General features: G+C 31.0%; 2 protein-coding genes across 3 annotated transcripts in view; one reads left to right on the top strand and one right to left on the bottom strand.

Annotated features, from left to right (window-relative positions):
* Positions 1-20,952, top strand: part of LOC145752142 (uncharacterized) — a 21,395-nt gene extending 443 nt beyond the window's left edge. The window contains exons 3-54 of one of the 2 annotated variants that reach the window (XM_082568360.1): positions 79-234; positions 772-897; positions 993-1,141; positions 1,344-1,540; positions 1,664-1,876; positions 2,081-2,210; positions 2,349-2,590; positions 2,944-3,243; positions 3,377-3,508; positions 3,751-3,937; positions 4,117-4,254; positions 4,376-4,480; positions 4,637-4,772; positions 4,924-5,121; positions 5,353-5,555; positions 5,789-6,044; positions 6,184-6,269; positions 6,480-6,637; positions 6,786-6,857; positions 6,980-7,054; positions 7,246-7,716; positions 7,885-7,974; positions 8,162-8,293; positions 8,534-8,661; positions 8,811-8,949; positions 9,068-9,243; positions 9,367-9,484; positions 9,604-9,715; positions 9,990-10,098; positions 10,169-10,460; positions 10,600-10,803; positions 10,998-11,105; positions 11,250-11,386; positions 11,524-11,634; positions 11,715-11,842; positions 11,985-12,321; positions 12,513-12,662; positions 12,845-13,060; positions 13,381-13,576; positions 13,721-14,006; positions 14,120-14,262; positions 14,679-14,772; positions 14,927-15,051; positions 15,238-15,552; positions 15,826-15,955; positions 16,268-16,668; positions 16,798-18,902; positions 19,080-19,351; positions 19,440-19,779; positions 19,868-19,967; positions 20,041-20,344; positions 20,512-20,952. In XM_082568360.1, coding sequence (XP_082424486.1) covers positions 79-234; positions 772-897; positions 993-1,141; positions 1,344-1,540; positions 1,664-1,876; positions 2,081-2,210; positions 2,349-2,590; positions 2,944-3,243; positions 3,377-3,508; positions 3,751-3,937; positions 4,117-4,254; positions 4,376-4,480; positions 4,637-4,772; positions 4,924-5,121; positions 5,353-5,555; positions 5,789-6,044; positions 6,184-6,269; positions 6,480-6,637; positions 6,786-6,857; positions 6,980-7,054; positions 7,246-7,716; positions 7,885-7,974; positions 8,162-8,293; positions 8,534-8,661; positions 8,811-8,949; positions 9,068-9,243; positions 9,367-9,484; positions 9,604-9,715; positions 9,990-10,098; positions 10,169-10,460; positions 10,600-10,803; positions 10,998-11,105; positions 11,250-11,386; positions 11,524-11,634; positions 11,715-11,842; positions 11,985-12,321; positions 12,513-12,662; positions 12,845-13,060; positions 13,381-13,576; positions 13,721-14,006; positions 14,120-14,262; positions 14,679-14,772; positions 14,927-15,051; positions 15,238-15,552; positions 15,826-15,955; positions 16,268-16,668; positions 16,798-18,902; positions 19,080-19,351; positions 19,440-19,779; positions 19,868-19,967; positions 20,041-20,344; positions 20,512-20,539 — 11,256 coding nt within the window. In that variant the 3' untranslated portion in view covers positions 20,540-20,952. Of the gene's footprint in view, positions 1-78; positions 235-771; positions 898-992; positions 1,142-1,343; positions 1,541-1,663; positions 1,877-2,080; positions 2,211-2,348; positions 2,591-2,943; positions 3,244-3,376; positions 3,509-3,750; positions 3,938-4,116; positions 4,255-4,375; positions 4,481-4,636; positions 4,773-4,923; positions 5,122-5,352; positions 5,556-5,788; positions 6,045-6,183; positions 6,270-6,479; positions 6,638-6,785; positions 6,858-6,979; positions 7,055-7,245; positions 7,717-7,884; positions 7,975-8,161; positions 8,294-8,533; positions 8,662-8,810; positions 8,950-9,067; positions 9,244-9,366; positions 9,485-9,579; positions 9,716-9,989; positions 10,099-10,168; positions 10,461-10,599; positions 10,804-10,997; positions 11,106-11,249; positions 11,387-11,523; positions 11,635-11,714; positions 11,843-11,984; positions 12,322-12,512; positions 12,663-12,844; positions 13,061-13,380; positions 13,577-13,720; positions 14,007-14,119; positions 14,263-14,678; positions 14,773-14,926; positions 15,052-15,237; positions 15,553-15,825; positions 15,956-16,267; positions 16,669-16,797; positions 18,903-19,079; positions 19,352-19,439; positions 19,780-19,867; positions 19,968-20,040; positions 20,345-20,511 lie in introns of both variants that reach the window. The other variant, XM_082568359.1, reaches the window with a different exon arrangement.
* On the bottom strand, positions 20,775-22,156 carry LOC145753394 (uncharacterized). The gene is made up of 4 exons (XM_082569807.1): positions 21,968-22,156; positions 21,525-21,712; positions 21,294-21,380; positions 20,775-20,871 (listed from the first exon to the last, which is right to left on the bottom strand). The coding sequence occupies exons 1-4, from the start codon at positions 22,154-22,156 to the stop codon at positions 20,775-20,777; spliced, it is 561 nt and encodes a 186-aa protein (XP_082425933.1).

The following is a 22,156-nucleotide window of genomic DNA, read 5'->3' as shown; positions in this document are numbered from 1 at the left end:
ATAAATTTGTAATAATTTAACAAGGAATGGTATTTATATTAAGTTTATGTTTTGCATTATCAAGTTTTATGTATTAAGGGGTCAATGTTATTGCATTTAAATGAAAATTCAATTGGTCATTGGCATGGCAATGTAAGTCAAGGCAATAACCTTGTTTATATGTGGACTGTGAGCAAAAGGTCTGATCCTAACTATATATATAAACAAACTGTTGGTTTATTCTGCCAAGAAGATGTAAGTACTAAAGTATTATAATTTATTTAAAATAAGTATTATATATATATTTTTTTTTTGTATATATCTTTATCCTCGATGTGGGAAAGTCGAATGCACGACTTAAAAATAGAGTAACAACTGTTACTCCAACCCAGTCTCGAGTTGCCTTTAGCAGTTTGGGATATTATAGATTATATTTGCCCGGTAATTATGCTGCTGATTAAGTGCTGGCTCAGCAGGACTTCATACCGTTTAAAGCGCCTTACTCAAGGGCGCTACAGCATGAGAGCAGTAGGGATTAAACCTACAACCTCATGGAGGTGTAGCATGTGTTCTTACCACTACACCATGCTGCCGGTAAATTTTAATGCAACAGGAAAAAATTTCAAAATTAGGTTGGAGATTTAAAACTACCATAAATACTAATATTTACACAATGATTCTATAGTATATTATGACCCAGGGTTCTGTAACTAAGATTATAGTCAATTTAGATAAAGATATACTATTTCTAATAGGTTTGGAATTTATTTTAATTTTGTTTCTATTTTTTAGTTTTCATACACATTTAAAAAGCTAGGATCCTATAACATTACACTCAGAATGTTTAATGATATAAGCAGTCAATCTGAGTCTTTAATGGTGGATGTTCAAAGACAACCAATTCTCTTTCTTGTTAATGTAAGTTTAAATATTTTCAAACTAATTTAAATAAATACTACAGGCCTTGATTAAGATTTAACTTTAATTTTTAAAATGCAATTTTGAATGTGTAGGTACATTCTATCTATGTGAATAAGGTTGCAACATTTTTAATTACTCTGAATAAAACTTTAAATTGTAACCTAACTGCAACATGGGGGGATCAATCTAAATCTAAACAATTCATTTTAAATAAAGAGAAAATTATTTTTTCTAATCAAAGGTAATAAGACTATTTATGTTATTTTTTTACAAACATAAAATTGTTACTAATTTATTTTCATTTATAAAATAGGCATTACAATATGTAGACTAGTCAATATAATAAGACTAAGACTTACTTGTTCTTTTTATAGATTTGTTAAATTAACTTTTGTATCTCTAATCAATTTATGATATTAATATCAGTATTTTGCTTATTACAGTTTGTCAACCTATTTAATATCTCATGTATACAATCTTGCTGGAGAATTCGACTTTGTGTTAACCATCCAATGGTTTTCTGGAAAAGATTTACTTATTAGGGATTATAAGGGAAGTTTAACTGCTTATCATCTTAAAAAACCTCCCATTAAATTAGTTGCAAGTATTGAAAAAAATCAAACAACATCTTTACCACCATGTTAGTGTTCTTATATTTTTTTAAAATACAATAATTAGTAGTTTTATTTTAAGTAACATATTTTTAAATGTTATTGGCCTTGTAATATTTAAGCATTTATAAAAAAACAAACTTTTATTTTAGATTTTGCTTTGGCAAACAATACTGTACATTTCCAAGCAAATATAACAGACTATGCTCAATCTATTACTTGGCTTGTGTTAAAAGAAAACATAAAAATTGGATGGTATGGGACACAGATTCACTCTAAAGAAGTTCTTGTTAATACAACTTTGCAATTTGCAAATACATTGCAAAAAAGAATGTCTCTTTATGATTTTGTGCCAAAGAAAATGGGTATTTATTGTCTAAAATTTGTTTGTTATTGTTATATATATTTCTCATTTTTTTGTTTATTAACTTTGAGTGGCTCATAACCAAAGGAATTAGATAACATAGTTTAACATAATTGTCTACATCTGGGTGTCTTTTTATATGTTTTTTAAATGTTTCTTGTTTAAAAATTAAAGTTTTCATTTTATACTTATTTATTTATTGCAGGAGGATACATTATATCAGCAACCATTCAACCTGGAAATTTTGTATCAGAAATAAAAGTTAATGTTTATTCACCTTTGTCTTTTATTAATTTTAAAGCAAATAAAATAAAGGAGAGAAATGGATATAGAAGGTGCTTAACTATATTGCATTCTAATTTGTTTTTAAATATTTTATTTATAAATTACTTTTTTTGCATTTGAAATATGTCTGTGAAGTATGTCTGCATTTACAATTTAAAGTTACTAAACCAATTTATTTTTATTCACAGAATCGATAATTGGTGCAAACTTCATGACCCATATTTAGACTTTTTTATGTCAAAAAAGGGTTGTAACCCACTGTTGTTTGATGTTGAAAGTGACGGAGTAGGAGTTGTGTTTGAATACAAGTTGGATTATTACTTTAATGTGTGGAATTCTTCTGATACAAAAGTAACTGTTGTCAGAATACCTGGTCAACTAAATAACATAATGATGAAGTATAATGGATCTTTTACTTATAGATTTGAAGGTAAGTTTACATATATATTTAGTGCAACATTAATAATTAATTAAACTGTGGAATTAATTATTTCATGCTTAAATCTTATCTTAAAAAATTAATCTCACTATTTTATTATACTGTCAGTTGAGCAAGTGCATATTTAATATGTGATGATCTGTTTATTATTTTTCTGAAAACTTAGAAAAATAATAAACAGATACTCTAGTAGTAAGAAAAAATTTGTTGTTAAACTGGTTGTTAATGGTTCAGATTACGATTTTCTTTTATCCAATATCAAAAAAAAAATTTGTATTCTCTTATATACAAATTCTTTATTTTTAACTTTTAAATAATTGTAAAATAAATATTTTTGATTGCAGCTGAAGGCAACTACACTGTTTCTTGCACTGCTTTAAGCATGGACTTTTACAACACTTCCAAAGTGGTCTCGCGCAGATTAGTATCTCAACATTTTTTCACTGTTTCTGAGCCAGATGTAAGTTTTCTTGGGCACAAAGAATATATTGTGGTTGAAACAGATGTACCCTACAACTTTACCTTACAAAGGAAAATACCTAATACTCAACAAAGAATATTTGTTGAATGGAGAATGGATTTGAGAGGGTTTGGACTTGGAATTTCTGGTGCAGATCCACCAGGAAATACAATAAGTGGTCTAGGTAGGAATTTAAAATTTTTGATATATAACGCTGTAAAGTTAAAAAATATTTAAAGTTTTTGTAATTTTTTTAAGTTACGCCAAATATTGTCATAAACAGTACATTGTAAGGGTAACTCTTTTAACATGTTTAGATATGTTGGTTTATTCTTTTGCCTATAAAAGAAGATATGTAAGAACAACCAAAAGAGTTACAGTAACAGCCAGGAACGAAGCTGGATATAAATCTTTTTTCACAAATGTATTGGTTTTGGACAGAATAAAAAGTAAGTCTCTTATAGTTTGTGTATTTAAAATTTCTGTGTAGTGTGTTTGTTAAATTTACTCAAAATTAAAGTTGCATTGTTTGTTAAATATATTTCTATAAAAATAATCTTTGTAAGAGTTTTTCTTTTTAATATTGCTGTAAACAAGTTTGTCATTTTGTGTAAAATTTAATGGACTAAAATTAGTTCAAAAAATTTCAAAATTTAAAAAAATTTTAAAATCTTATGTATCTTTTAATTAGATGTGAGTTTGATTATCTTGGGGTCTGGTAGCAAAGGTACCCAGGTAACTGGTAAATATGTCACTTTTCGTGCCATTGATGAACCTGATTTTTCTGCTGAGTATATTACTTGGTTTATAAATGATGTTAACAACAATGTTACAACTGTAGAAAAATATCTTGATCGCGTTTTTACTATTGCTGGAACGTAAGTTTTAGTTTAAATATTACAACTATATTATCTAATTTTAAATTTAATTTTATCTAACTTTTATTTTAAGTTTTTAAAATTTGTAATCTTGTTATCTTTCATTCAAATCATGTTTAATTTAAATAATTTTATTATGTTTTTTAAAGTTTTTTCTATATTTTTTTTACATTTTTTAGATACACACTATGGTTGGATGCTACTAATGCAATAAACACAATAAGTTCACCTAAAGTGGTGATTAAAATTGTAAACTCAATTCCTTTCCACCTTAACTTGTCGTGTCCTTCCAGTGTTAAATTTGGGGAAACCATAAAGTGAGTTTTCCATATTTATATCTCAATGTATTTATATAAATAGAAACTCTTAATTATTTTTAAATGTAATTTTCCTAAAATTAAGTCAAAAGTCTTTTTTCATTTTACTTTTTTGCTTTAGTTTTTTTTTGTTAAATTTTGGGAAAGGAGCTCCAAGTGTAGCATGGGATATGGGGGATGGAAATAAATACGTTGAGGGATATTCGGTTGATCATTTGTATTCCAGGTAATAGCTTTTAAGTAGTATGTTTTGTTTAAAATATTTTTTGGATAAATAAATATTTTTTATGTTAAATTTTATGTTTTTGCTTACTTGCAATTGTAAAATTAAATTGAATTTGTTAAATTTATTTACTTATATTTTATTTAACAAAATATTTAGGACTGGAGTGTATCTAGTTCAAGTGACAGTGTCAAATGAGGCAGAGTCTTTTAATAGATTTTGTGAGGTTTTTGTTATGAAAGAAATATGTCAGATTCCGTATGTTGTTATTGCTAATGTTGGTGATCCCGTCACGGTGAAAACAGAATATTGTTTTTTAATATTTTATTAAAACTAAATTTTTAACTTTAGATTTAAATAAAATTACTAAACTTTTTAATTAACACTAAGCACAACAAAATGTATAAAAATCTGTATAATTATTTAAGACTTACTTTTTTTTAAAGCATTTTCCATACAAAAGAATACGATTTGAAGCAATGGTATACTTCAATTGCTCATATGTAAATGGAGTTAATTATAGCTGGGTTGTTCAAGTAAATGATCACACATCAAAATCTATACCAAGCTTGACTGGAAATAATCAAGTGTTCGAATTACCTCCATATTCACTTGTAGCTGATAGATATATGATAATAGTCAATGTAAGTATTGTCTAAATTGTTTTAAGTTTAGACTTATCTATGCTTAAAGATATTGCTATCTCTAATTGTACTAATATAGTTAAGTTAATATATTTTATTTCAAAATTATTGAAGTAATGTTGAAAACCTAAAATTTTTTTTTAGTAGTAACCTAAATTTTTAATACTTTAACCAGAGTTAGAATACCTGCCAAATCTTTTTAAGAAGTTTTCCACTCTTTTTTTCTTACAGGTCACTTTTCCAGGCACAGTATTGTACACGTCATACCGGCTTCCCTTTCAAATTCAAAGCAGTTATCCTACTGCTAAAATTGCTGGAAAGACTGTAGGTACTTATTCTCGATCAGATAATATTGTGATTGATGGCTCACCTAGCTACACAATAGATGACCCTCCTATGAGTTCAAATTCTAACTTGAAACAGACTTTAATGAGGTGAAATTAATAAATTATAACCTTTTTTTGCTATGTTTAAAATATTTTATAGCTAAAATTTTAATTGAAATGGTTAGCTACAATTTTCATGGGTTAAGACTTAATTTATTAAAATTAAATGCTTTAAAGAAATTCTACTTCCATTTAAATAAAATTATTTAAGTTTTTTATGTTATTTAAAATTTGGTGTTGCCTTAACAGTGCACAGGTAAATTGATTTTTATTCTTGACAGGTATTCGTGGGAATGCTATGTCTTAAACTTTCCTGAAAAATCTTGTTTTTGGAATGAAAGTGATTTACAAGTGCACAAAGTTAGAACTTTTCCATTGCAAAATTCAAATTCTGTAACACGATCTTATACTGCACAACAGTCTTATCGTGATTTGAAATTATATGAAAAATTTCCAAGTGCAATTGATAATCACGAATCAGTATTAAATTTTTCGGCTGATGTCTTGGCAAAAGATCAGCACATTTTTGTCTTTAGAGTAAGTGTTGTATAATTTTATAAAGCTTTTATGTTTATGGCATTTTCTGGTTAAGAATTGTTTCGGTATTTTTTGACTTAAATTTATTTTCAAAAATAAAAGTTTAATTTTAAAATGATTAATTTATGTGTTTTTTTAGCTCATTGTGAACATTCACGCTCCGGGAGAGCCTGCTGATGCAATTACTTACATTTTAAATATTGAAGACAAAAAACCTGTTGCAAAGTTTGTGATTTAAATTTTCTGCTTTAAACATAAATATTTGTATGTGTATATGTTGTTCATTACGCTTTCTTGTATTTCTAAAGTGTTAATTGTCTTGTAAAGTAATTTTTGGCCAAAATTTATTCAAGAAAGTTTTGTGCATGTAGTTGTTGCATGTATCTCTTTCAGATTGTTGATAACATTTTGATTACCCAAAAACTTATTTTTTAGCATTGATTTGGTTTGTCCCCTGTGCGTTGAACCGTCAGTGAGCAGACAATCAATCACAATGTTTGCAGCAAGTTGTACCAACTGTAATGGTGGTCATGTTGAATATTCATGGAGTGTTGAGATATTGGAGGATGACAGCAAATCATTTTATGCAAATGGTTTGTAATTGGAACATTTACTAAAAACGTTTAGTTCTAATTTTAATGTATAGAGTTCTTCACCTATTAAAACTTCAATTTCTAAATGTTTTAATATTTGTAAAAACTTTTAGGCCAATATTGCCATAATTTTAATTGAATTTTTTAGAGTCTTCAAATTGTGCCCCCCCTGATGGTTCTGGTTGGGCATTGCCTTGGGCCAATAATGGTACTTCAAATGGTAGGTTATTTTTATAACCTTGTATGTATACTTGAAATTAAAAAAAATAACCTAAAATAAATAACTATGTTTTAACAGTAAAGTTATTGTGTAGTATTTAAAAGTGTATTTATATTTTTTAGAATCTATAAGTCAAACTGATATTGATAAGGATGAAGAAGAAAGAATAATGAAATTTAACATAACTGATCAAACAGGTTAAACAACTTGTTTATTATACTTAAATATGGTTAATGATGTTATGATTTTTTTATAATAAGTTTTAAAAAAAGTAAACAAAGAGTTACAATTTTTTTTTAATTAAGCTGGTGAAATTGGGTTTATAGTTTATTATTTCTTGCTAATTTTTTATTTGAAATTATATCGGTGTACCATTGATCTGATACAGTTGAATCCAATGAACTAGAACTACATGAGAAAGACAAAAACTTCACTGGTGTATTTTCTCTTCACAACAATATTCCTGGTGAAAACAATCCTTTATTGCCCCAATACAATAGTTACGAAAACTACGGCGAAGCTCCCAAGCTATTGCAACAAGATTACAATTCCCTTATCACACCAAACAACAACCCTTTTACAACATTACCTAATTCTAATAACATATATTCTTCTAATAATTATGAACCAAGAACAGTAGTGCCGCCGAATAATGTGTACCCTGTGAAACCTACTAACAATGCTTATCCGTATCAGAGCAGACTGCCAATTACAACGGGGCATTTGTCCAATCTTGGGGCTCCACGAAAAACTTGGGTCCAAGGTGATAATAATTCGATTTCTGATGAAAAACCGAATTTATTGGAAAAATACAACACTGATCAAACTTTCGCTGATAATCAATATGACGGCTATGATGGTATGTTTGTTTTACCTTTTATCTTGATATTTTTATCTAGCTGTGAAGTTAATTAAAAAATACTATTACGATTTTTCTGACTTTCAACAAAAATCGAAAACTTAATTATTTATATTTTATAAATGCATATAGCCAAAGGTAATGATTGAACAATACTTTTTTTTTCAGGTTTGGGTATCAATCCCTATGCACCACTAGGAGGAGATAGCAGTCAGTATATGGATTTGCTGCAGGGTCTGGGAAATAACAGTTTGTTTGGTAAGTGTTTGAACAATGTTGTGCAAGTTTAACTTATATTTTAATTTTATTTAAATAAATATTATTTTGGAAAATAAAAATCCATTTCTTAAATGATGCAGCAATAATGATGCACACCAAATATTCACGCTTTATTGCAAAAGTGAATAATAACAAAGTAATATCTTATTGGCTCTCCTATTTTAAGGTGGTGTAGATTTGCCCTATGGGGAAAATCCATTTAGCAGAAGTGGAGGGTTTTATGAATATTTAACTTCAGATTATGGCCCTATACAAGAAGGTGATCATGACGGAAGACCTGATGGAAGGCCTAACTCAAGTAATTAAATAAATTCTAAATATTTAATTTAAATTGTAATTGTTTTTTGTTGAAACTGTCAAATGATCTTTTTTTAAACTTTATAAAATTATTGCTTCGCATTTCAAGGAACAAAAATTAAAGCTTAAATTTAAGATTGTCAAAAAAGATTTTCAACATACTGCATAAATATGCTAAGGTTTAAATGAAATAAAAGGGGATAAACAAATAACTTTTACACAAACACCCATTTATCTTCAGGACCTACCTATCCACCTAACTATTTTCCTTCACCAAATTATGCAACGGTTACACCAACCACCACATTGGCAGGTGATTCTTTGTTAAATGCTGATTCTAAAACAGGTCTAGGATTTAATCATTACCAGGTAAAATATTTTTTATGTTTGTTTTTGTTACATGTTTTATCAGTACAAATATTTTTGTTATAATAATACCAATAATAATAACTTTTATAAAGCTTCTTTACTAAGAAATAAAGGTAAAAATTGCACTACCTTTTATAATTATTTTCAAGGACAAAAAGCATACAGCTATTTTACTTGATGGCATTATTAAGAAGACGCCAGATCTACCCCAATATCTTGTTGTTAAACGAAGCAGTTTAATAGAAGGCAAAACTTATGCTGTTACTGCACGTGTCACCCAATATGATGGTAAGTTTGTCTTTTAAGCAATATTGTTATGTATGTAACGATAAATTTGCCTATGTTGCGGATTAACTTTATTAACTTAGCATCGGTGATGTTCCATGAACTTTATTTTTTTGCACAGACAATGGCAATGTAATCAAGAAAGGGCAGGCTGGTTACTACTTTCGCATAAACAGGGGTCCAAGTTATGGTCAGTGTTCAGTATCTGAAGGTTATTTGGGTGGCTTGTATAGGGTACACTGTATTGGTTGGAAAACTAAACAATATTATGCAACTGTCAACAAGTTAAATAAAGAGGTAAATTTAAATTTTAGGGATTTGTTATAACTTACTTAGATAAACTATTTTAAAACCAATAAACTTCTGTTAACATTTTATTGAAGGAATTGTTTATTATTTATAATGTTATTTTATTTTTAGTCTGAGATGGTCTACTACGATTTTAGTTATGGTTTAACAGAAAATGGAAAAAGAAGGGCATTATATTATGGAAGTTCCTATGATTGTTTGTTTGCTTTGCCAGCATCTCATAACGAAGGTAGAACAAATTTAGAGACTTGGATTTAGAGATTTTTTTAGCTTAAAACATTTCAACAACCATTTCTAAATAGAAACTTGGTAATATTATTTCAGTTCTATCTTGTTTAATGTTATTAGTTCTGGTTCATGTAAAATTGTACAATGGCGAAGGAGATCAAACAAATGTGTGTTCATTTCCAATTAATGTCACAAGAGAAAACAGGACAGATATCAACGACATAAATTTTGTGTAAGTTTTTTATGATAAAAATTTGATTTAAACAAATCGTATGCTATTCTTGTTAATGAGTATAAAAACATATTACTTTATCGTTGGATAAATGTGAAAAAAAATAATTTACAAGATTTTAAATATTAACAAATAAAATGTTTTTTTTTTTTAATTACGGCAATAACTAAACTCCCTGTTTTGATTATAGTGTATATTAGCTTTATCAATTTTTGAACTATAATAACTTACAATGTTTAAAAATATCTGAATTGTGATATAAATATTTTTTCAGGTACAACAATGTAGTTGGTAATAAAAGCGTTTTTTATCACATTTTGCTGAAAAAAGATGATAACAACATACTTGCTTATACTAATGTCATGTTAGATTCTTTACCAGAGGTTTGTGTTATCTTACTTGATAATTTAATTTAAAGCTCTTAAACTTTTTTAAATCGGTTAATTTTTGCAGCTTAATTTGTTCAAGAACATTTCTCAAATTGATGTCATACGCTTTCGTTTACAAGATATTGTACAATCATTATCATATGGACTGTCTCAAATTAGTACCAATGGAGTTGTGCGGTATCAAGATGTTCTATTTGCTTTGGAAAGGTTATCACAATGGCATGACTTTTTTACAAATGCTTCAACTGGTTTTGTGATGGAAGTTATTAATCATGCGATAAGTAGTGAAATTGCATCAAGAAATATTGATCTAAATGTAAAGCATTATCAGTATCAGAAGCCTTTCGTAAATTTGGGTAAGTTTATTTTTTTAACTTTTAATTGGCTATGAAAATCTACAGTTTAGAAATATGATTAATTGCTTTCAGCCTTTTTTGTGCTATTAATAATTTGCGGTAATTTGCAGCTTTTAAACTGATATTTTTTTATTTTTAGCTAGAGAAATAGATTATAAAGAAGATGCAGACAACATTTTCAATAAGATTCTAACAACCTTGGATGCTCTTACATTGTCTCTTAATGACTTATATTCTGAATATAATAAAACATATTCAAATACTTATGTCAATAAAACTAAATTGCATAAATCAATGAGAGATGTTGAAAATTTAGAAGAAAATTTGAGAAACTATTTTCTAAGTAAGTATTTTAGTTAATAGACTTGTTTGCCTGGGTTTTAACAAATTTTTTTTGTTTCTACATAATTTTTTGTTAATTTGAAATTAAAAAAATTTCAAGACAACAATCGCATGTATTTTATTGTTGTTTTGTTATACTTTATAATATTTTGTAAAAGCAAACATAATTTAAACTAGCTGACTTTGTTTTACTAGAATCATCTGAAGAAATAATTCAAACTTTTGGTTCAAATAAAATTGAAACATCATCAATTAATCTTATATCTCAAAATCCCGAAGGAAATTTAATAAACATTTATTCTGGTTGGTAAATTTATAGATAATGTATAAAAGTAATTGTTAATTCTAAACAAGAATTCAGATTAATTAAAAAAAATTTTTTTTACTTGTTTTACTTTTAAATACATACTTTTTATTATTTTTAAATAAAGCATATTTACTCTGTAGATGACTTCAAAGTTGGCGCAATTTATCCAAAGTATTTGATCAACATTTTAAACAACTATAAAGATATAAAGTACACTCAAACAGCACTAACCTACTATCATCAAGGTCCTTATATAGCTAACGATATGCCAGTTAAGGTAAAAAGTTGGAAAAAAATTATTTTAAGAAAAATCATCTTCCAAAAATAAGAATATTAAAATTGTGGTAAAAAAAGATTGTTTTTTTTTTAAATGTAAATAAAAGGCTTGTATAAAAATTTATTTTTTATTTGTAGATGGATCCAAGGGCAATATCATTATGGGTTACAGACACAAATCTAACTGAGATTAAAGTTAGAAACTTAAAACGACCTATAACCATATTCCTGCCACCCAGGCAAATAGAGGTAATTTGATTATTATTTTATTTGCATCAAGGTTGTTGTTGCTTATTTTTATTATATTAAAAAAAACTTTTTGTATTTAGGATAAAATGAAGAAGAATTCAAGTTTTTCGGTGTTCCAAGGAAAAATGGCGGTTCATTCATTTAAAGTTGAAAAATCAACAAATTATACTTTGCATATTCAAGTAGAGGCTGAAGAATTAACTAGCAGGTAAATAATTTAAGCTTTATAAACATAAATGACATATTCATTTATCATAATAGCTAAGTCCAAGTGCTTAAATGAGTGTTTTTTGGCTTAAGTAGACTGTGTAAAAAAAAGGACTTCCAAAGCACTATTAATATTTTTATAGACCTTTTGCTGTCGCCGTTGCATTCAGTGGCCAACCGTTGTCAACAAAAAGTCCTTTAAACGACACTAACATACTAGCCATGGGAGTTTTTTCAGCTAAACGTGCAAGATCTTTAAAAAGGATAGGCACAAGCTCGACTGTCAAGCTTACCTTTAAGCCTGGAGAACTGGACAGCAGTCTAACTTACTACATTTCACTTTGGAATGCCAACTCCGAAACAACGAAGCTGGAGCGGAGGTTTAGTCATCAGAAAGTTAACTATCGTATTAACATCTGGTGGGCTGATTGCTTTTACTGGAACAAGGAAATGCTCACATGGAAAAATGATGGCTGTCAGGTATTTAAATAACTTAATAATTTCATTTAAATAAGATTTTACTTTATTTTTAGTAATTTTTGTGTGTATTTCTTAAAATTTAATATATAGGGCGCGTTTTCATATTTACTTTTTTGAATGACTTTATCGTCAACTTTTTAACTCTTAACAAAATATAACATATACAATAATAGAACAATTTATTTGCACAGATTTTGAACACTTCTTCATTGACCCAAACAGTCTGCCAAACTTATCATTTATCAACGTATTCGAGTTCCTTTGAAAGAATCGAAGCTCCGTTAGAAACCCATGATCTTATATTAATTGTTGCAACTAGAGCACTATCTTCTTGCCTAACGGTATATTCAAAAAGCCTTATTTGGACAAAAAACTTAAATCTTTGATGACTGTTAAAATTAATCTGTGTTTTGTATTTACAAAATTAAAATAGCATATTTTTATTATAAGATAATTCTTGCTAAATGTCTAGTTTTATGAACCCATGTTTTACTTTGTAAATTAAAAAATATATATATTTTAGGTGCTTGTAGCCTTGTTTGTATTCTTCTTTGGTTTTCTGGCTATTCATCGTTTTGTGCTACGTCATCGAGATATGAACAACAGTGACACAGATGAATTGGTTAACAAGTCACTTGGTGTTGGTGACTGGTTGAGATGGTGGCTTGGCACTGATGACCATGGTGCAAGTGGTCGAGTGCCAGTCATTTTACGGGATAATAAACCAGAGCATAAACAGGTTAAATATAGTTTTGCTAGTGTTTGGGCATATATTCACCTATTAAAGATTTTAAATATTTTTTCCAAGCAATTTGTACCAGCATAGTATAGTGCTTATGTTAAAATGGTCAAAGCAATTTTATGAGGGGATAAAAATCAGAATAATTGCATTTACATGAGGAGGCGACATATTTTATATGTTTAACACAGATAAATTTAAATCCCATTGCCTTTAGAAAAAGCACAGCCTTTTTGCAATACTGTAATTTTTTTCCGTAAAACGCATTTGAAAATCTGTAGTGTATAAGTAATTAAAATTTACGTCATTTTTGTTTTAAGGTTTATGAAATTACTTTGCAAACTGGTAACTGGCCAGGTAGTGGTACAACCTCGTTAGCAAACGTGATTCTGTATGGAGAAAAGGGAAAATATGAGGCCAGAGAACTAATAGCACCTTCAAGGGGTCACTATAGTGAACAAACATTTGCAACTTCAAATCATTGTCGAAAAAAAGAAATTTGCTTATACGAAACGGGTATTAATAACATTCTTTTTTAAGATTTCTAAAATTAAAACTTAATTTAAAGTCCATTTACAAAATTTAATTTTATTATGCAGTATATTTTGTTTGAAAAACCCATAAAAAAAATCTAACAATTTTGTTTATTTTACTTTCAAGGTTCTTCGAAAACGTTCATAGTAACATTTGATAGCAATCTTGGTTCTCTATGGAAAGTGTCGATATGGCATGACCATGCTGGCACCAGACCACGATGGTACTTGGACTATGTTAACATCAGAGACGTAAATACTGACGAAAAATGGTTCTTTCCTTGTCATTCATGGCTGGCATTGGACAGGGGGGTAAATAGAATTTACCAGGATCTTACACCAATGGAAAATCGGCCGAACTTCTGGCGACATTTTGCAATTAGAATAAGGAACTTTATGATTGACTATCACAGGTAAACTTGTGTAAATATAATGCAACTAGTAATAGCATTACATTGGATTTAAAAAAACTGTGATTTCTTTTTATATAATTAACATGTTGTTGATAACGACTAATTTAATTTAGTTTTTTGTCTATATTCTCTTGTGCTCATTGGGGTGCACTAACAAGATCTCAAAGAATCGTTCATGGATTGGCCTTGTGTGTTGTGATCATGGCCTTATCTACCGAAAAAATGATATTAGTAGCAGCTAAAAACCTTAGAAGTGGTAATTATTTTATGTTAAACAGTAGGTCTCTGGGTTATACAACCTGATTTGACATTACCGTATTTTTTTTGTATATATTTTTATCTTCGATGTGAGAAAGTTGAGTGCGCGACTTAAACATAGAGTAACATCAGTTACTCCGACCCAGTCTCGAGTTGTCTGTGGCAGTTTTGGATATTATAGATTATATAATTGCCTGCTAATTATACTGCTGATTAGGTGCTATAGCTCAGCAGAAGTTCATGCCATTTATAGCGCCTTACTCAAGGGCGCTACAGCATAAGAGCAGTGGCGATTGAACCCACGACCTCATGTGTGGTGTAGCAAGTGTTCTTACCACTACACCACGCTGCCGGCTATATGTTGCTGTAGGACTATATTTTTAAACTATTTAATTTGTAAACTCTACATTTTAGATTATTCCTACTTCAGTCTTGAAAGTGTTACTTGGGGACTTGCAATCGGTGCTTTGACCAGTTTGCTACTCTTGCCAGCTCAACTCATTTTTCGGTATGTCCTAGGCTAATGTCTTGTTATAATGCGCCTTAACAACTAAAATGATTGTTTGATAAAAAAGTAGAGCTTGCTAATAAATAAAACAGAATTTTAATTTGGAAAAATTATTAAATGTAATTTTTTTAAAAATATTTAACTATTTTTACAGGTATTCAAAACGAGATGAACGAATATCAATGATGATAGAAGATAGCACGAATGGCTCAACTGAATCACCTTTTCCGAGTTATTCGAACCTAACTTTGCCGAACAAATATGGACAAACTCTACCAGGTAGGTTAACTTTATTACCAATATTATCTTAATGTATAAAAATACTTTTAAACAACAAATTTATGATCAAAATTTGTCAAATTTAGTGTTGTAAATTTTTTTAAATTGAAAATATATTTTTACTAGCCAATATATGATCAATAAAAAATCCAATTAAGTGTTTAATTCATTTCATTTTTTAAATAGGAATTAATTCACGAATTGGAGGTGGATTGCACAAGACATCAACTTTAACTCAAAACGTCACTGATCTCGTGACCAATCACGAACCTATGACGAACGCTAACGAAGCGGTCTGCGATTGGCTGAAAGAAAAACAGATGGGGAGCCAGAATCACGTGACCGCCGAAGCGGGTAAGTTAGGTATCGAAGAGGGGAAAGTACCGGGTTACGCTGGAAGCTTGTATTCGTGGCCAATCGGACGTAGTATGACGTCATTTGACGAGGAAATAGCTAGGTGCATGATGACGACTTCGACTGGTAGTTTATCCTCGAAAAAAGGTAAAATATTTGTCATTCGAAAAAGTTTATTATTTGTCATTCAGATGGTAGAAATTTTTGTTTGGGTAAATTACAAACTTAACTGCAGTTATGTACTGATGTTGGTAACGTTTTGCCTGCCAGTGTTAAATTTTTGTAATAGACATTACAATTTTGCAGTAGTTTTATATACATATATTGTAATACCCAATACTTTAGGTTAGATTATTCTTTAAATGGTATAAAAAGGTTCTTTTGGATTAATTTTTACCAAAACGTTGTTTGTTTATTTAGAGTTTTATAGCGGGGACGAAGGTATGACGTCATCTTGTCATAGCAACTATTTGAATGAGTCTTACGTCACGAGTGATGGTGGTTTAGATGACGTAGGAAGTAGAAGTAATTTGGATTCCTACGATGGAGAGTAAGTTAAAAATTTGGATTTTTATATTTTGTTTACCTTTCATGGTGCTAAATTTTTAAGTTGTTTTAAACTAGTTGTGTATTATTTAAACAATTTGGCCTGCCTTAGAACATAGGCGATTATATAATTTATTAATTATGCTACGATTAGTAATATAAAATAATGAATGCATTTGGCATCATTTAGGGTATTTTTAATGTAATATTTCCAATTTTTTGGTGGTACCATTTGCTGATTTAAGAAATATAAATTAAATTTTAACATATGTTTTATGAAATATTTAATTAAAAATAACTTTCTCTCGATTTATAGGTATCTTGATATAGATGGCTTAGCTATGGACGGTCCTGCGCTAATTCCTTGCGAAAAGTTGGAAGCGATCTCTCGTCGGCACGCCGCTCCTCTGCCACGAAAATGCGCTTACCTTGCCTGGCTTTACTACCTTATACTAGTAGCAGGGTCCTGTGCTGGAATAATATACGCCTCGGCTTATATTATGGAAGATAGCGACTTTGCTGGTTGGATTGAAATTTCGTGTTTCGCATTGTTTTGGACTACTGTCGTAATTGAGACTCTGACTGTAGGCTTGTTCGCTATGTTGCAAACTATGAAGAACGTATGGGGTGATGCGGATCTGTCATCCACCCACGCCACTCTTTTTCCAGCTGTCGATGCGGCTGCGGTGGATAACTACGCATATAAACAACAGCAAGGTAATGTAGTTTGTTTATTATATTTAAATGCTTCAAAAATTTTAATTTTGTTTTTTGAGCAATAAAGTTTTAATAGCTTTAGGCGTTAATTTGAAATTTGAAAAATTTTATTATTTTTATTTTTTCTAGAACAAGTTCCTGTTAAAGGAAGCGAACTTGATCTTAAGGATGTGGGGACGTTGGATGCGACTGAGATTAAGCTCCGCGTCCTTGAAAGACGGCGATCTCGTTACCTTCGCACAATTCTGCCTCCGTACGATCGAAGAGGAAGATGGAGAAAGTCATCCGATCCGCTCCGGAAGACCGCGCGGATGTTGCGGAAGAAGACGTCCGCGGAAAGAGCATCTGTGACGTGGATGATTTACTTTATACTCGTTTTTGTTCTTTTCCGTATCGTTTCTTTGCAGGGGGTGTCCGACAAGCGTCACTGGCAGGACGATCACGTGACGTCATGGTTCGATCGTGGATTTTTTATTCAAGAGGATTTTACCATCACTTCGAACGTCAACTTTACGGCTTCCATTTATGACGTCATCAACGCGTCCATGTGGCGAAAGTGGTTCGAATGTACGATCATGAGCGATTTAGAAGCGCTGCCTAACCACAACGATACGACGGAACATAAAGCTTCTGCAAATAACATTTTGTTGGGCGATATACGAATTTGGTCTCTTTTAAGAAAACAAATGCCGCGCGCTTCTGTTTCTGAAAAGTGGGGTAAATTTTTACAATTTAATTTAAAAGAGCGCCTAAAAAAGAACTCCAGCCTTGAAGATTACGTTAGCCCGGTAACTGGTAGGGTTTACATCGTAGAAAAGCTGTTTAAAATGGACTTGTTTTATAGAAACAAATACTTCTACTCAAATCTGTCGGTTGAAAACTACACTGACGCTGTTACAATTGATTTCCTATCCTATAACACCGTAACTGAACAGTACACTGTAGTTAAGGCTTTGGTTGAATTTCAAAACAGTTATTTTCGACATGCTACTTACCTTGACATACAGACGACATCATTGGGAGGCAAGGTCGCCAGCAATTGGTTGATTTTATGTCACGTGATTTTGATCATTTGGGTTGCTGGTTGTGCCATTCGCAACTTGTTGAACTTGACTGAAAATCGAACTTTGAGTAAACGGTCTCGGCAGGAGCTAAGTAGACGATCGCTTTATGAATCGAGTTCGACAGAAAAACTACTTAACATACTAGTGTGGTTAATTATTGTAGCTTACCTAATAATTTCCACCACCTTGCGATATTTTACGTTCCTGGTTTCGGACACAATGGAGCAGGGTGGGCACGCTGGCTGTAAATACCTTTCTATGATGGAAACTGTGCTTTTCTGGGAAATGTTCTCGCGTTGTGCTCTTGCTATCTGGACAGTTCTTGTCGTTGTTCAAGGTGTCGTTTTGCTGGTTACTCTACACGGACCAAAAAACCGACTTAGTCGGGTTGTTATGGCAACCAGCGCTTCGATGAGGTCTGCCTTTGCGCATATTCTATTGCCGTTTATCGGGGTCATATTTGTTGCTACCTCGCTGGGTTTTCTTGCTGGTTTACCTAATTTTACTACGTTTTCTGATGGATTACAATGGACCGTAAAGGCTTCCATTGGGCTTGGGTTTTATGCCGGGTTTAGCAGTTCTGATAATAATCATATTGGCGCGTTTGCATTGATATTAGCTGGTTTCTTGTTTATTGCGTGCCGCCTGATTTTGCGTGGTTTATTGATTTCCAGCCACCAAGCTCATTATAAAGAGGTTAACAGAAAACAAGTTAAAGGTGCAAGGCCCAAAGAGAATACAAAGAATAAAACAAATACAGAAGTAAACAAGGAAATGAAATCGAACAAATCAAAATCTGCAAAAACTAAAACTAAATCAAGAAGACAATATGTCAGCTTCTATGAGATTTGGAAAGTAAATTTCGATCAAGTTAAATCGATTTTAAGTTGTCTTGTGACTACGGTATTTTGCGGCAACCTTCCGCGGCGTTTTAGACCTCGCGATACCGAGTACGAGGTCGAATTTTCGCGATCTAGTCGGGACTCGCTAACATCGTCTAGCATTCACAAGGAATTTAGCCTGGATGAAAATGGTGATAAAAACATGAATGGCGACCTGTTCAACGTTGGAAAATATGACAAATTTGATCCCAAAAAACAGTTGGATTCAGTTGGATTTTTAGAGCGGGACATCGATTTTAAATTAACCAACAATTTGGCTCTTTATGAGGTACATTTTTGTATACGTTTAGATATACAAGTTTTTTTATTTTTTTCTTTGTTTTTTTTTTAAATCTTTTATAAGTTTTTTTTATATATTTTTTAAAGTTTTTTTAAAGTATTTTTAAATATTCTTTTCATTCGTTTTTTTATTTTTTTTTAACTTTAAAAATATTTTATTTATTAGATTGAACTCCAAGTAAACGAATTTTACCTTCGGGCTACGTCGTTAATTGATGACGTCATGGCGTCGTTTAAACTCACCGACGAACTTGGCAAAAAGAAAAAACCAGTGGCCGAGTCAAATGACGTCATAACCAACTGTCACAACGCAACACCCAGTGTTTATTCTGCGAGCGGTTTAACCGACGAATCTTCTCGGTGCGGTTCGATACAGTCCTTAATTCAACACAGGGAAAATAATATTCAATCTTCAGAGAAAATTAAAGATAAAACCAAGTTAGTTTTTTGTCTATTTGTAATTTAAAATCTTTAGAGAGGCTAAACTAGCTTAAATCTCATTTGAAATGTTTTTATATAAATTTAGGCCTGATATTGCTCAATATATTAAAGAAGAAAATACTGTTTCGACCGAACAATCTTTAAGCTTGAAATCAAACATTTCTGTTAAAAATTCACAAGTCCAAAAGAAGGTTTTGTCTGAAATTAATCAAAAAGTTGAACCTTCAGAGAATAAACAAGTCACAGACAATGCAGCCAACAAAAATGAACTTACAAAATTACCCTTAGCTCCTACCCTAACTGCCACTAATTTAGCTAAGCACAACATGCGTTTGTGTTCAACTACTGAGGCAACTACAGATACTGTCGTGGAGCAAGAGGTCCAGGGTTCGACTCCGACAACAGACACGAAAAGCACAATTGAAGTAAGTATTTGTAAAGTCCTGTTAAGCTAAAATAATTTTATGCAATATGTTATACTTAGGTGTTTTAATATTATTATGTGTTTTTAAGGATTTTAGTAACAGTAGCTCCAACAGAAGTGGCTTGTTTGGATTGCTTAGAGTAAAAAAGAAAAAGAAACAACAGAGATGTCCGTCAGCGACATCCAGAGGTAATATTTGTTTTTTTTTTAACTTTTTTTAATTCGATTTTTTTTCTTTATTAAAATTTAAATTTTTTTTTAGCCCGTCCTCTTCGGCGTTCACAAACAATATTTGCTGACGTCAAAAAACTACCCCCTACAACCGAGGCCCCCTCTCAAACTTCCAAAGAAAACACCAGTAGCCTAAGTTCTCTAAACACCCAGCGCAAAGTTCCGCGTTTTGCCCCGGCATTCGAAACGACATCTTCACATTCGTCAAGTTCGGCAAAAGAGAGATGCGACAGAAAAAGAAGAAGAAGGGAAAAAGTCGAGAGAAGTGATGAAAGAGAAAAGAAGAAAGGTATTAGTAGAAGTAAAGTGCTCGACGATCCTTATGAAGATGCAAGGTAGGTGTTATCATAAAAATTATTTTTAATTACAATTTCTTGTAATGTAGGATTTTCTTTATGCATCGGCCTTTACTTTTGTTTATTTTATAATTTAAGATAATGATTTATGCCGTTTTCATAGCGGAGATCTAAGAATATTTATTTTTAATTTTTTTTTCTTTCAGGGACATTCCGGGTTTCATAGCGGATTAAATAGACCAAGACATTGTTAATATACTTTATTACATTTTTACGAGTGCCACCATTGTTTTATTTATTATTTTATGTTTAAAAATGAAGTTCAGAACTGTTCCTGAATTTTCCTTACCCGTGCCTTATCTTATTCGTTTTTAATAAATTGTTCTGTTTTTGAAACGTGCAACAGTATTTGTACAGGGCTTTTTACGCAAATTTTGTACATTTAATTACAGTGCAAAAAATAATTTTGTTATAGATCGCAGCCTCTTCGTGCACATAGAGAAAGTGCGTGCTCTGCTTCTTTTACTCCTTTTCTATGTGCATGTTTAAGTAGCCTGGTTGCTTGCCTGTCAAAAATATTTTGATATTAAACGTTTTATCTTGTCTTGTATAAGTTAACAAAATTTGTAAGTAGCAATATAGGCACAATAAATTTGTTATAAACAATATAGGCACAATATAAACTTTTTTATTGACGTGGGTAAACGTATAGCAAATGTTTAGGGATTCATATCGGATGCGAATTTTGATACATAGCACCTTTTTGAATGTTTGGTTTTGTATTGAAACAAACAAAGAAAAGAAGTTAGGCTTAGTTTAAGTTGGTTGGCCCTACAACTAGTAAGTGACAATCTTAAAATAGACACACGGTTAACAATAAACCACATCGGCAAAGTCATCGGAAAAAAAAAGAATAAATTGTGAGGTTAATACTATTTGATATAAGATAAGCGTTTTCACGTCTGGTTTTAAGTCAAAAATGTCTTACCCTGGTCGAAGGCCCGTCTTGGCCCCATGAATATGTCCCACTGCCAAGTTGAATGATGCTTCTGCATGGCCTTGGTCAGCTGCCTTTCTAAAGTAAAATAAGAAAATGTTAAATACAAAAGTAGATTTCTGGTTAAAATAAATCGTATTTGATATATGTTTGAAAGAACCTTATTTGATGCATGCATTAGCTAGGTCATTTTTGCATAGTATGAAGACATTTAGTACTTACTTGAACCATCTCATAGCTTCTGTTTCGTTAGCTTCGACTCCTTTTCCAGCTAAGTATTTCTGCCCGACCACATGCTGTGCTGTAGGAAAGCCAAGATGGCCATAACCCTTTGTAACATGAAAATGCATCGCTTCAAAGTGGTAGAAAGAAATGTAGGCCAGTACCACGACAAACAGAATTAGGCTTGCCTGTTATTGTAATTAAATTTATATATTAACCGTCACATGTAAACGTTATTTAGTTGTACAACACTTGATGTGAGATTCGGTGGGGAGTTTTATGTTGCATATTGATTTTTGGCTCGGCGTATGGTAAAGTACATTACGACTTATTGGCAGTTGCATTAAATCTAAATAGCTTGCGCTATTCAAATCTAAATAGCTAGCGATATAAGGAACCATTTTAATTTATCTACTTCATGTACCCCTAGTCAAATTTTTCACCTCAATAACTTTAACATAGGTTGGATCTTCTCCTGTTTCTTTGATTTCGAAAACAGTGTTTCCGTATCTCGCATAATTTCCGATTCTTTGTGCGGGTTTTCGCTCTTCTTGTTCCGGCAAATCTGACAACTCTGTAAATTTCACATTTCTAGAAGAGCTCTGTCTCTTACGCATAGAAGACCCAGGCAT

The sequence above is a fragment of the Corella eumyota genome, chromosome 5 (genome assembly GCF_963082875.1).
Source record: "Corella eumyota chromosome 5, kaCorEumy4.1, whole genome shotgun sequence".
NCBI lineage: Eukaryota > Metazoa > Chordata > Ascidiacea > Phlebobranchia > Corellidae > Corella > Corella eumyota.
The sequence above is the reverse complement of the archived record's forward strand: the minus strand, read 5'-3'. Positions and strand labels throughout refer to the sequence as shown.

Bases quoted from the DNA above. Each gene is read 5' to 3' on its own strand.
- LOC145753394 (XM_082569807.1), bottom strand. From the start codon at position 22,156: ATGCCTGGGTCTTCTATGCGTAAGAGACAGAGCTCTTCTAGAAATGTG. The intron at 21,381-21,524 runs GTAAGTACTAAA...ATTTTACTTTAG, and splicing joins GAAGCTATGAGATGGTTCAA to AAAGGCAGCTGACCAAGGCC. The intron at 20,872-21,293 runs GTAAGACATTTT...TATTTTTGACAG, and splicing joins AAGACGGGCCTTCGACCAGG to GCAAGCAACCAGGCTACTTA.